The sequence below is a fragment of the Dinoponera quadriceps genome, unplaced genomic scaffold, assembly GCF_001313825.1.
Source record: "Dinoponera quadriceps isolate SergipeBrazil2010 unplaced genomic scaffold, ASM131382v1 scaffold37, whole genome shotgun sequence".
Taxonomy (NCBI): Eukaryota; Metazoa; Arthropoda; class Insecta; order Hymenoptera; family Formicidae; genus Dinoponera; species Dinoponera quadriceps.
In genome coordinates, this window is record NW_014554446.1 from 1,777,235 (window position 1) to 1,789,952 (window position 12,718).

The 12,718-nt window shown below is 38.7% G+C and overlaps 1 protein-coding gene across 1 annotated transcript; it reads right to left on the bottom strand.

Annotated features, from left to right (window-relative positions):
• Positions 1-5,653: 5,653 nt before the first annotated feature.
• Positions 5,654-12,718, bottom strand: LOC106749730 (phospholipase DDHD1-like). The gene is made up of 10 exons (XM_014629461.1): positions 11,955-12,718; positions 10,935-11,252; positions 9,778-9,945; positions 9,566-9,694; positions 9,268-9,409; positions 9,106-9,212; positions 8,696-9,006; positions 8,200-8,488; positions 7,501-7,656; positions 5,654-7,363 (listed from the first exon to the last, which is right to left on the bottom strand). Exons 1-10 carry the CDS (start codon positions 12,019-12,021, stop codon positions 7,215-7,217), a joined length of 1,836 nt encoding a protein of 611 aa, XP_014484947.1. The 5' UTR covers positions 12,022-12,718; the 3' UTR covers positions 5,654-7,214.

Consider the following 12,718-nt stretch of genomic DNA (forward strand, 5'->3'; position numbering starts at 1 on the left):
GAGAGAGAGAGAGAGGGGCACACGGAATGAAATTACATTCAAAAATGTTAATTTAATTAATAAAATAAATATCGTTTTAACATCAAGATGAAATAATTGTATGATGAAATTGTTTTGACGAATGAAAGAAAATAACAATTTCTAAGACTCTTCAAATTTCCCTTCTTGGCTCTCACAAGCAAAGCATTCATTTGCTTATATCCAAATAAGAATTTAGTTTAAGTCGACTAAAGGAGTTTTTCGGTATGTGTATGGATATTTAAATTCCTACATGGATTCCCATGGGTTCCCACGGGAAGCCTACTAGTTCTTTTCAACAGGATATTGCACACGGCTTGCGGCGAATAAATGATCATGCCTTTGTGGTGCGACGTATGTAGTAGTACCTGTCGAATCATGACAATTAATTAACGATTAAAGCCAAAATATAAAGTAGCGGGACTAAAGGAAAGAGAGGAATTTATATAGAAAGATGTAGGCGCGCGACGCACACACGCACGTGTTGTGCGCATGTGAGTGTGTGTGTGTGTGTGATGCACGCCGATACATATGGATTTGTCCTCAACTGCTGAAGGATATTTTACCGAGTGTTCTAGCAAGCGAGAAGAAGCGAACATTATACTTTGTATATCCGCGAACCGCGATAAACACGCGTCCGACCACAAGGCACGTGGATTATTATGTATGTGTGTATAAAGTGCGAATCAAATTGTAATATATTGCATAAGAGAGCGGAAGCGGTGACACGCATGGGGAGATACGGAAACGAAGCGTAGCTTAGGGAGGAAGGAGGATCGACAGTTGATGACAGCGTACACATTATGCAATTATACATATAATTGTATAATATATACATATATACATATATTATTGTAAGATACGTATATATATATATGAGCAATGGGTGCGGACAGGGTAAAAGGAATAGAACGACATCGGCCTTCTGGGATTTCGAGATCGATCGCGTGTCTCACGGCCGAAGATCTTTCAATCGGAGAATCCCACGTTTATCTCGATAAAACAAGAAAAATTTGGTTTTTAACGCGCGTTTTACGCGCCCCGGTGAAAAAATGTCTTGGAATTTTTCATGTTATTTCTCAAAATTTCTATGAAAATCTTAAGACTTTCTCATGAATGTTTCAGATTTTTTATACGAATTGGGACGTTTTTTCTTTCTTTTTTTTCAGAAAAACAAAAAATAGAAAAATTCTGGATATTTTCGAGTATTTTCTTGATATTTCCTCCGAACACTTCCGGTTCAAAATTTCTTATTAAATCTAAAATGTTTACATAATATTTGAAATTAATCAATTATAATATGTTGTTAAAATATCTCATTTTTCCCATACAGGAATTTTCGCCATACAGATACTGAAATATTCTGAAAATACTCATGTAATTATTTCTGAAATTATCTGAGAAACTTTTCTTTTTTTTCAGAATTTTTCATAAATTTAGAGTATGAGAAATTCTTAGAAGATTTCTGAGAAGATTTGAGACATTTCTTCACCAGGGTAGTTGTAAGATACTCAAATGCCTCGTTCTCCGCAGGCCTCTTCGTATCCAGCTCATAGACGTAAGGTCGTAAAATAACGTATAACTCAGAATATACATCGTTAGTAGTAGACTGTCAGCGTGTTAGCCGAACAAGAATGGAATAGCCGTTTTAACAATGGATACAATGGACCATGCTCCTTTGCACGCTGCGGAAAACACTAATTAAATCGGAAAGATATATCTCGGACGGAGTTGGGTATTATCCGATTTTATTAAAATAATTCGAGTACATTTGTCCTCGAATGAGAATTTCTACTCGAACAAATTCAACTTGACGAATAAAAGAAAATGTTATTCGTGAATAAGGATTAATTTTTTTTTCCCGAATAAAGAAATTATTCGTTATTCGCAGATACATTTTCGAGTGTTGCTCGATAATAAGATTTACCCAACTATAGTCTGGGAAAAATGGGACGTATGCGTTGCATCGCGTTTGTGGAAGCAAACTCCTCCCTTCTCTCTCTTTCCCTCCTTTCTCTTAATATAACTTTTTTTACAACTGATTTTTTTGTATGGAACATTTTATCGATATTTTTTTTATATACGTATATAATTTAATTAATAAGACGGTCTTCTTCTTTCTACGCGAGAGAACTGCAGACTGAACGGACATATACGAGCAATATTTTACCTATCCAATGAAGAGAAAAATCTTGGAAAAGATTTTGAAACTTAATCAGACTGAGAAGCTGCCAAATTTGGTATTTTTATACCGAGCGTTATCTACTTAAATAGTGAAGGTCTGACTATCACGTTGATATTCAGACTTCGCGTACGATCAATAGTCCTTCGCGCGCCTCTATCTTCCGTAAACGCGATTCGTGTCCCAGAGACGATAATAATCTTGATTCTTTTATTTATCACTCATACTTTTCCATCGCGACTGTTTTACGTCTACTACATATATGTATGTATGTATGTGCGTGCGTGCGTGCGTGTGTGTGTGTGTGTGTATTATTACGTAATTTAATTTATTTTCATTAATATGTGATAAGTAGTACTTTTACAAGAAAAAACTTGTATGTTGTTTTATTATATATATATTAGCTAGGTCATTTTTCATGTAATTAAGTAATCTTCTCTATCAAACCTGAACGTATACATGCGCGAACAACAGGACAATGGCATCGAGCAGTGACAAATATCCGTAATAATCTGACTGATCACAAGTAGTAGTAGTAGTTAAGAGTACTATTACAGAGTTTCGAGTGTAGCTAAGATATACTATCTTTAACCCGTATGTGGAAGACATTTGAATCTCCTAAGATTATCTCGGCAACGAAACCACATAGTGACGAACGTAATTATATCAAGAAAGAGTCGATATAGTATACACATCGTATTTTATATATATATGAAAGAAAGACACTTCACACACAGGATATATATATATATATATATATATATATATATATATATGATCTGTATAGTTTTATGGATATTTTGGATATTTAAAGCGCTTCTAGTTACGTGATCGCGACTTCATACGCGAAGATTACGAGACGACGTTAGAACACGATGTACGTACGTGTTACACACGCGTACATACGCACGTGTACATCTTCTCGACCAAGCGAAACACGCGAAAAATATACTGTCGGAAACTATATTACGTATTCTTATACCATGACATTACCGCGCACTACTCCGCCTGGACTAGATGTTATGTGCTACACACATGTATAACTGGCTTGTATTCTTGAATGTTTAGCAGTACTAAGACGATTGCATTCCATCGTGCTATACTCTGTTACGCTTCACACGGGCTACGGTACGACACTTTTCACACCGTATAATTTTGCGAGCATAAATTATTCTCAGATTTGGGGATGCCGTTGCGATGTCTCATTATTATTATTATATCATTATTATTATTATTGCTTAAATCCGCTTTAAGAGAACAAGATATATTATTCGTTGTAAGATAATTAAGGGTAATTTCAAAATGGACTTGTATTAATTAAAGTAAGAAACGGCGACCTTAACTTGGCAGCATATCGACCGAACTCTATTCGAGAAGGCGGAATATAAATTCTGCTAATCTATAAAAATGTATGCGCGAATTATAATCACATATAAGAATACATTGCATATTGAATAATACAATTAACAGTTGCAAATAGATTCCCCTCGCTAATTATATATGTCGTCCTCTCGCAGGCTCTCACCGTACTTGCATTACAATGCTGCAATATTTTTACATTACCGTGAACTAATTTTAAGTGTACTTTTATTCTCGTGTCTACACAACCATAACGACCGTATAGTTTCACTTTTATCGTTCCACCGAGAGCCTCGTATTATCGAATGTAGCGTATGTGGCGAATGTTTCAACTCGAACGAATTTCAATTTTATGCGTATTCATGTTCGGCGAGACACGGATATTTGAATACGCATTACATTGCATTTAGAAAAGTTTATTCGAATTCATATGCATTGTCGTCGAGAACCGCCGCCGAGGCTACTTGCATATCTTGGTATTGGTGCAGTGTGCATTTGATATTTCCCGATTATATTTAACTTTCGTTCGTTATTAACCACGCTGTAATACAATTTTATACTGTACTCACGATACCATAAATAAATCAATAAATACCATCAGTGAAGTCGTGCGTGAAACAATTCGGAATGATCGGGCACCGTTCCCCATATTGAAATTTTTAATATACTATAAATTAAATATACTTATATATATATCAACTCAAAACTACAGGTTTACGATATTGAATTCAACAGGTCGAAATTGACTGTATCTATCACATTGTAAGGAAGTGTTTTTTTTTTTCTTTGAAGGCGTATCGTACATTTATTGCGTTACAATTTTACGATGCGCGCATGATAAAATTTGTGCAGGCGAAAATCGACGCAGAACAGAAACGAGAAAGACAGGTTTTTCCTCGAAAAACCATTTTTGTAACATATTTATTTCAAAAACGTCTCAGTATTACATAATGCGCAGCACAAAGAACACATATAAAATTTATCATTATCGCGGAACTGTGACGTCGCTTCGAGATACCAAGAGTATCGAAGTCGTGTGATCGGTGTGGTATAAAACATATAAATTTCATCAATCACACACGATGTCATAAACGTGTTTTTTTTTTCTCTCTCTACTACATGTCTTCGACCAGAGATATCAAGCCATCGGTTTTACAATATATCAATTCTATATATTTATAGATGACTGGAATCTCTCTCTCTCTCTCTCTCTCTCTCTCTCTCTCTCTCTCTCTCTCTCTGCGGAGTGTGAAGAAGATAAAATATGAAAACGCGCGCAGAATAACGCGAAAATGTATACTATGATATGATATCTGTTGTGTGTTACTTTGTCGTTTCTTAAAAGTTATTTAGTCCTTCTGAAATTACGCCTGCATAAAACCGCATAATAAAACTACTAATTTTTCTCAATATCGTAAAAGATAATAATTATAATTTTATTGCAGTTATATAATTCGTACTTTTCCTATCATCCGTTTTTTTTTTCTGAAGTGCGGTAAAATTCTTCGGTTTTAATTTCTGCCATAATTTAGTGCTGTTTTCTCGCGCTAGTAAATAATAAATATTCTCATGGAAAAGCATCGCGCTTTAGTCGAAGAAAGTGGTGTTCCAGACACACGAAATACATCTCGTACTCTTTTACAAATCTAGGAGTGAATTAGCGTTTAAAGGAGAAATACTCGATAACGTTCGGAGATCTTGTATGATTAATAATCATGGATGAAAAAAGAAGAATAACAACAAAGCTTATTCTCTTTCTCTCTCTCCTTCAAACAAGCAATAATGTTACGCATTCCATGGCAGATTGCTTGTTTTCTATAACGTACGTAAGTCTTTTTTGTGTTGCTACTATCATAGGCATTTCTTGAATTTCGTAAGAACAGATTTTTGATCACATGATGATTACATGAATACTATATTATTTTCTATGATAAGAAAAATTATTTACATCGATGTGTGTTCCCATAAACCTATTAATATTGATGGGTGTCATGTTATATATAAAATTTGATATTTTTCTATATCTTCTATAATAAAATTTCATGTAGTAAATTTCTTTCGTTATTGTCGTGCTATTAAATAATGTTTTGCGTCACTGATAAATCGTTCGGTCCGACTTCAAAAAACTAGTATTCTTTTGTACGGACGAATTTCAGACGTGTGTGTGTGTGTGTGTGTGTGTGTGTGTGTGTGTGTGTGTGTGTGTGTGTGTGTGTGTGTTAAGCAACAATACTGCATTTTTTTGGCATTAATAAACTTCAGCATCCAAACAATTTCATAATATATATAACAAAGGCAACGAAAATTATGCCCTCTATAAAATAATAAAATATAAGTGACTAAACAAATGGAAATATAGCTATAAATTGCATAAATAAAAGTAGTGTTATTCGCCGAATGTGTGGACGACATGTAAAAATAGATTATCTTCCAAACGTAAAGAGAATCTTTTAGGCTAATTGTCCACGTTATCCTATCCGAATCTGTAATATGCAGGACAATTCTCATTGTAAACTGAGACAAAAATTCAATATCTAATAATTATTTTCCTTATTAAATAATTATCGCACAGCGTTCGTGTGAAATCACTGAACTTAAGTTACCCTCCATCGGAGTAACCAACTTTTATTCCTGTAAAATCTCTTTACAGAAAAAGAGGAAAAATCGGTGTCGTCGCGTCCGAAGATTTCTAATTCCACTCGCGTTCATAGAATGCGTATAGTAAGAATACTCTGATCACTTAAGCAAGTTAAAGCAGTATGGAGCAATATTTATAATTATTTGCATTATAATAGAAATTTGCTATCGAAAATTAATCATATAAAATCAGTTATAAAATCATACTATACTTTTTAAGTAGCGCGCGTTACTGTGCCTTATGATGAATTACATGTTATTTAAAACTCTAAGTTAGAGACATATGGTGTTTCATGTTTCTGTATTACTGACGAAATCGGTCTCGAGAAGTATTCTCATAGTAACTCGAGAGTAACGGCTTGAATGCGTGTAAGAAAAATTTCTAAGCATCACCTTATCTCGCGCGTTACCCTAGGATCGATAAACGTATTTAATATTAGATACTGATCTTAAAATATGTCGCTTATTTACACATGGCAATATACAACAAAGGCAATCAACGGGAATATATTAGTTGCCGATAAACTATCTGAAAAACAACTAGGTTATGTCGATAACAAGTATAGCAATCATAAGGAGCGTCTGTACTTAAATATTTCGCATAAACTATATTCATCGGGAGGTTAACACAAAGCGCGAAACTTAGTTCTTTCGTACTTTTTCCCTACGATGAGACGCAACTCTGTTTTACGCTACGTTACAAATCGTCGATCACCGTCGGATCATCGTTTCAATACAAACAAGTTACTTTCCAAAATACGAGCAGATGATAAAGTTCTCTCGTCTCATGTAACTCGACCGGAATTAGCGTTACTAAATTATGCGGGCGATATATAAAATGATCGATTTCCCGATATAGAATTTGCAACGTTATTATTGTATCGTTTTACCGTTATCACAGACTGTTTTGGTGGTAGGCCCATTTATATATGCTATATCACGTCCGGCGGGCCTACAATGGACTAGAACATCTTATCAGAATCCGCCAGCGGTTCGCGTCAAAACGTTTAAACCGCCATCACGTTTCTAGCGTCGGGAAGAGTCTCGTTAATACGAAATAGGCCACGTCGTAATTATTCCAGTATGCCGTGTGAGCCGTTACTGTGTACAAATAATTCCTTCCTAAACCGACAGCGCGCAGCACGTAGTCCAGTCGCTGCGTTAATTCTGCGGGAAATGAAAAACTATTAATAATTTATTATTTACGAAACTTCTCTCTCTGTGACCCTTTGTGTGTGTGTGTGTGTGTGTGAAAAAAGAAACAAGATATCGGTATAGTTGCATAATATTCGATATGCGGGTACCTTGCTCTGGACGGATTGGTGGGTTTGAATCTGGCGTCGGCGAAGACGGGCCTTCTTTCACGTTCCAGCCGCCTCGGACTAAATCCCACAGGCTCCAACCCTTCTCCGCGCTCCGGTTCGGCGTACCCACTGGACTGTCGTCCTTATCATCAGTTTCTAACAGTAAACAAAATTATACTTCCTTGTTATATATTATATGAGGAATTGATTTGTGTTAGAAAAAAAAAAAAGATTCCATTAAAAAAAAATTAAGTTTGACCTTGAAATGTCCCTATCCCTTGAAACGTCTCGAACGATAAAACAATCGTTCCCACTATATATGGTGTCCTCTTTTATGCCGAATATGTCGGTATAAACTATTTTTTCATATTTCTTCAAATTTCACTAATAATTAAATCGGTCACTTCACACGAATAATCAGCCCGTACAAATATTCTCATAGAATTAAACCGCAAATATTTTACTTCTATCAGATAATTAACCACTTTTTTGAAAAAAACATTGTGATGTCGTGCAGTGTTATCTTTCTACTTAGACTAATCGTTTGATATTATCTTGTCCGTCCATAAACACGGTTTATTATACGTACGACAACAATAATATGTTATTAGCGATAACCAGGAAATTACGAGGTATCGTCGTGTATATGTCACGTGTCATTGTCATTTTACCCATGACTCATGGGTAAAAAATAATAACCTGTAGGCGGTAGAACTGGATCTCCGTTATTGAAGGACGAGGGGGACCGTTCCATCGACTGCTGCCCGTCGACACCGCCGTACGGAGGTATGAGGACCGGCTCGATCTTACTGTAACCTCTCTCTAAGAGCGGTTCCATCCGGTAAGCCACCGGGTCGGACCAATGAAATATGTTGTAAAATCTCTTGCACAAGCCCTGCGGCATCACGTCCAGCCTGTTGGATGGGGTGCGTGTGCGCAACGCTAAGAATACGGACAGCGGCGAGCCCAGGCAAAACAAATTCTCGATCTGCGGACAGGAAGAAGACGGGTTTTTCACTCGCCCAAACGGATGCAGGATTGGCGTCATGTATGCTCTTCTATTCCCTAGATTGAAACCGTTCACCGTTGCACGGTATTTAACGGTCTCCATGCGGAATTTATTTCAATGTTTTATCCGAAATACTTCACGAGAAAGTTATGTCGGGAGGAAAGGATATCGTGCGGGAGAACTCACGGGAAATTGCAATCCTTGGAGTAAAACTTCCTGCGCCGGGGATGGGAGTCGCGTGTCCGGGCCCATCCAGCCTGTAACTATGTCGTACACAATCACACATCCCAGAGAGTGCGCCAAGATCGACACCTTTCCTTGCCAACCCGGGTGCCGGCTCGCGAACATAAAGTACAGCCTGTTCAGCTCCTTCTGCAGACCGGCTCTGACCTCGGCGCCGTACAGGGGGCTCGTGTAATACAGAATATCCATCGCCGATGCGTTCAGCAAGTGGCGTATACTCAGTACGCTGTAAGGCGTGATCGCGTCCACTATATCTGAAAGAGGGTGTCACACACGTTTTAGATCAATTAACCGTGTAGCATGTCGCTTCCTCCTCTTCTAAGCCGCTGCTGAATGATTCCCCCTCGCTTTACCTCCGTCCAATTTCAACGACGACCGCCACTCAACCGCGAAGAATTCCACCCGGTGCTTCGAATTGGGGAAATATTTCTGCTTGAGCCAGTCCACGCAATCCCTGAAACTGTTATTTCGTGCGTGTTTAACCTTGAACAGTACCTCCTGTGTTATCTACTTACCACGTGGTATTACGTATAATTTTCCCCGTGTCTCGCTTCTGTCCTATCCCGTGGACGACGAACACTAAATGGTCAATGTCACGCGGCTTATTTTCCATATTCGCGCGCGTTTTATATCCCCTTTTTAACCGATAACCCGTCGCTGTAATTATAATGAAAAAAGTGTTAAATAGTGATGCCTTTGTATTTTAAACTTTACGTTATATGCAAAAGTATTGTATGCAAAAATGTCTTTCGCGAGACTGGCGAACTATGAACTGGCGAATATCGAATGAAGGTCATATAAATTTCCACTCACTCTTGGTGAAGCCCAATTTTGACGTAACGCTGCGCATCAGTTTAGTAGGTGTATATTCACTATATAACGTAACATCGTTAATCGTGTGCCAGTCAACGTGAAATTCGGAGAACTGTTCGGTATGTAGAACTGAGAAAGAACCAGAGCACTCTTTAGCACTTGTTACGATTCCATTGCAACTCCGAGAACAAAATGAAGTGAGAGGAAAATACCTTTGTAGGACTGATTATTTGTATCGCACTTAGAACTACTTTGATTGTTGCTTTCCCTTTGGAATAGGTTAAGATGGACCTCCTCTATTACTTTGGAATGTTCCGATTCTAACGGTATCCAGCTACCATCGTAGTACCATGTGGCTCTCATAATTTCCCATTCTTCGCCTTGAACAAACGAATTCACGCAATATATTATAGTTCGTGCAAATTAATTAAATTATGTGCAAAATTACGTACAAAAGATGACCTAATTATAAAGATCAGGGGTCCAATAAATTCCACTCTTATAAAGTTTTTAGCATTCTTGCTCACCAGGTTACAACTTTGTAAGAGTGAAATTCATTTAGATATTAAGTCAATCTTTTGATTTTATGGAGATTTACAAACATTTCGACATAATATTTTACAAATGTCTTTAAATTGTCACTTGATAATATAATATTCCTAAATATTGGAAACAGTGCAGATTATCTTCAATGTTTGGGTCAAATGTTGTTAACAATGACATTAATAACAACATTAAGAACTACATATGTGAAAACGTTACATATTATAAAAATATCGCTGTAATAACGTTATATTGATGATTTCTTGCTTCTATTGGAAAACAATTAATTATAAAATATATTATTGAGAAACTGCAGAAGGTCTGTCAGAAATATATAAATGTTGTCTATATCGCTAGATTATACAACGCTAAAATTGTAATATTCTATAAATAATAAAACGTAAATAATGACAAAGGAACTTTTATTAGGCATTCTTCACGAATTCCTTGTTACAGTGATGGAATCTATTGCCCGTATCATATTTGTTTCACACGCGCTGCGCCTCGTAACAGGCACAACCAATAAGAATTGGCTATAATAAACTCAAGGACAAAATAATCTCTGCGATATAAAGACATATACTGTACACAACAAGGCAAGATGTAGAAATCCAAATAGGAATTGAATCATTATTAAGGCACTCGGATGTATTCATATGAGCTGTTGACCCGCATTAACACTGATTTGAGCAACATTTGCGATCAATAAGTGTACAGCAATACAGGCTACAACTGAAGCTACAATGAAATAGTTCCAAGGATCCAAAGGAAAATTAAGACACGATAAAACACGTTATTGAGAAACTGCAAAAGGTCAATGACTCACCTGGCCAGTATATGGAAACGCACTTCATATTATCGATTTCAACATCGTACATGCCTCCCCTGACTACAATTTTCTCAGCGGGCGGCAGACTGTCCGTCTCAGCATCAATTCTGCCGAGCAAATCCTGACGGTCCTGATAAATCTTCTCGATCCTCAAGCTATCGTATCCGCAAAACTCCACCCATCTTTTGTCGACTCCGTCTTTGTAAAACCATCGTATCTCTTCCGGTGTCAACGGTTCTGCGTAAGCAGCTTCACCCACAGCATTAGTCTCCAAGCCGTTTTTTGGACTTTCATCTATGATTGCTTGACCATTGCCTTGCGTGGAACAAAAAGAAGAGAAATCATTGCACTTTATATTATATTAATAATTATGACGGCTGACGGTAAGTTGTAATGAGCTATAATAGTAATGAACAACCACTAACACACATGTTCTCCGATATTAGTCATGCGTATTGAACCTTGTACCCTGAATAAATATGGTATCAACGATAAAAAGGCGATTTCAGATAATAAGATAAAAACCCTTAAGCGCGTGAGGAAAGTTTCACAAGGAAAGTCTACCACGTATCTCATACATCTCGTATGTGTGCGAGAAAGTCTAATACACGTAACCGAACACAATATCCACGTACGTGGACGAAATTTGAGACCGGAGACTCTCCTGAGGTGACTTTACACGGAGAAGAACCGGGTGCTTAAATTGATCAAAGCGACGAGGAGATACGGATTAGAATATAAGTTCTACCGAATCTGATCAACAAGAGAGAAGGGGGGGGGGGNCCCACGCATTCGGCCGACTGACGATGGATATCACGACGATATCACACCTCTCGAGGATGATTTGAAACATTCCACGGGCAGTCGCGAGAAACAGGGCCCGATGACAACCTGTGGTAGCGAACGCCGCATCGAGCGACGTCTCTTTGTCGGCGCGCGATAACGACTTCGCAAATTTACTCAGGCCGCACCAAATGCAGAGAGCGACGTGAGAGATCCCTTCCTCCAGTCTCGTACCTTCGCAGGGCTCAAGCTCCATGGGCGTCTCGCTGAACGGGTCGACCTCGCTCCGGCCGTTGGACATCTCGCCGGAGTGCCTCTGGAAACGAGAGAAACTCTCTCGAGTGTCGAATACTTGTGCCAACCGGAGCTCACCTCCTCGGCGGCCGAGTTCAGTGCGGACAAATCGAGTTCCGGCTGGATCGAATGAATAATCCGACAGTGCCAAGAAAGAAAGAGCACTGAATCACCAGGCTGCCAGTGTCTGCCCGCCGTTATCGCGAAGCTGTCACCTTTCGCGCGTGGAGTCACGCGCGTGTGACAGAACAAGTGTATGCACAGTGCGTGGGCTACTGCTACGCGTGTGAGAGAGAGAGAGAGAGAGGAGGAAAAGCCGTCGTCGTCCGTCTCACTACGCCCTCACGAAACCACCACTTTCCGTAAATAATAGCTTTCGCGCTCAATTCCGGCCGACTTGTCGTCCTTGAAACGGCGGAGATCGCGTTGCACGAGATGCTCTATCGGCGAGAGCGCGAGCTACCTCTTCCACCTACAGCGACCGACCGACCGACCGACGGCGACTGACGGCGATTGCGCTCTGTCTGTGAGATGTAACGTCCACGCCGCCGCGTCTCTCTCTCTCTCTCTCTATTTATCTCACTCCGCGTTGACACCGTCGTATTGTTAACCGCCGTTCATCGTACGCGACTCGTGAGCAGCGCGCGCGAGACCGTTGATTCGCTGGCTCGATCGCTCGCTTTACGTAACGCTAACCGCGATTT

What these genes read in the sequence shown, in the direction of transcription:
- LOC106749730 (XM_014629461.1), bottom strand. Translation starts at nt 12,021, where the DNA reads ATGTCCAACGGCCGGAGCGAGGTCGACCCGTTCAGCGAGACGCCCATG. An exon ending in GGAGCTTGAGCCCTGCGAAG is followed by an intron (nt 11,253 to 11,954) that starts GTACGAGACTGG and finishes GTTCCACGCAAG; the next exon opens with GCAATGGTCAAGCAATCATA. An exon ending in AAATAATCAGTCCTACAAAG is followed by an intron (nt 9,695 to 9,777) that starts GTATTTTCCTCT and finishes GTTCTTTCTCAG; the next exon opens with TTCTACATACCGAACAGTTC.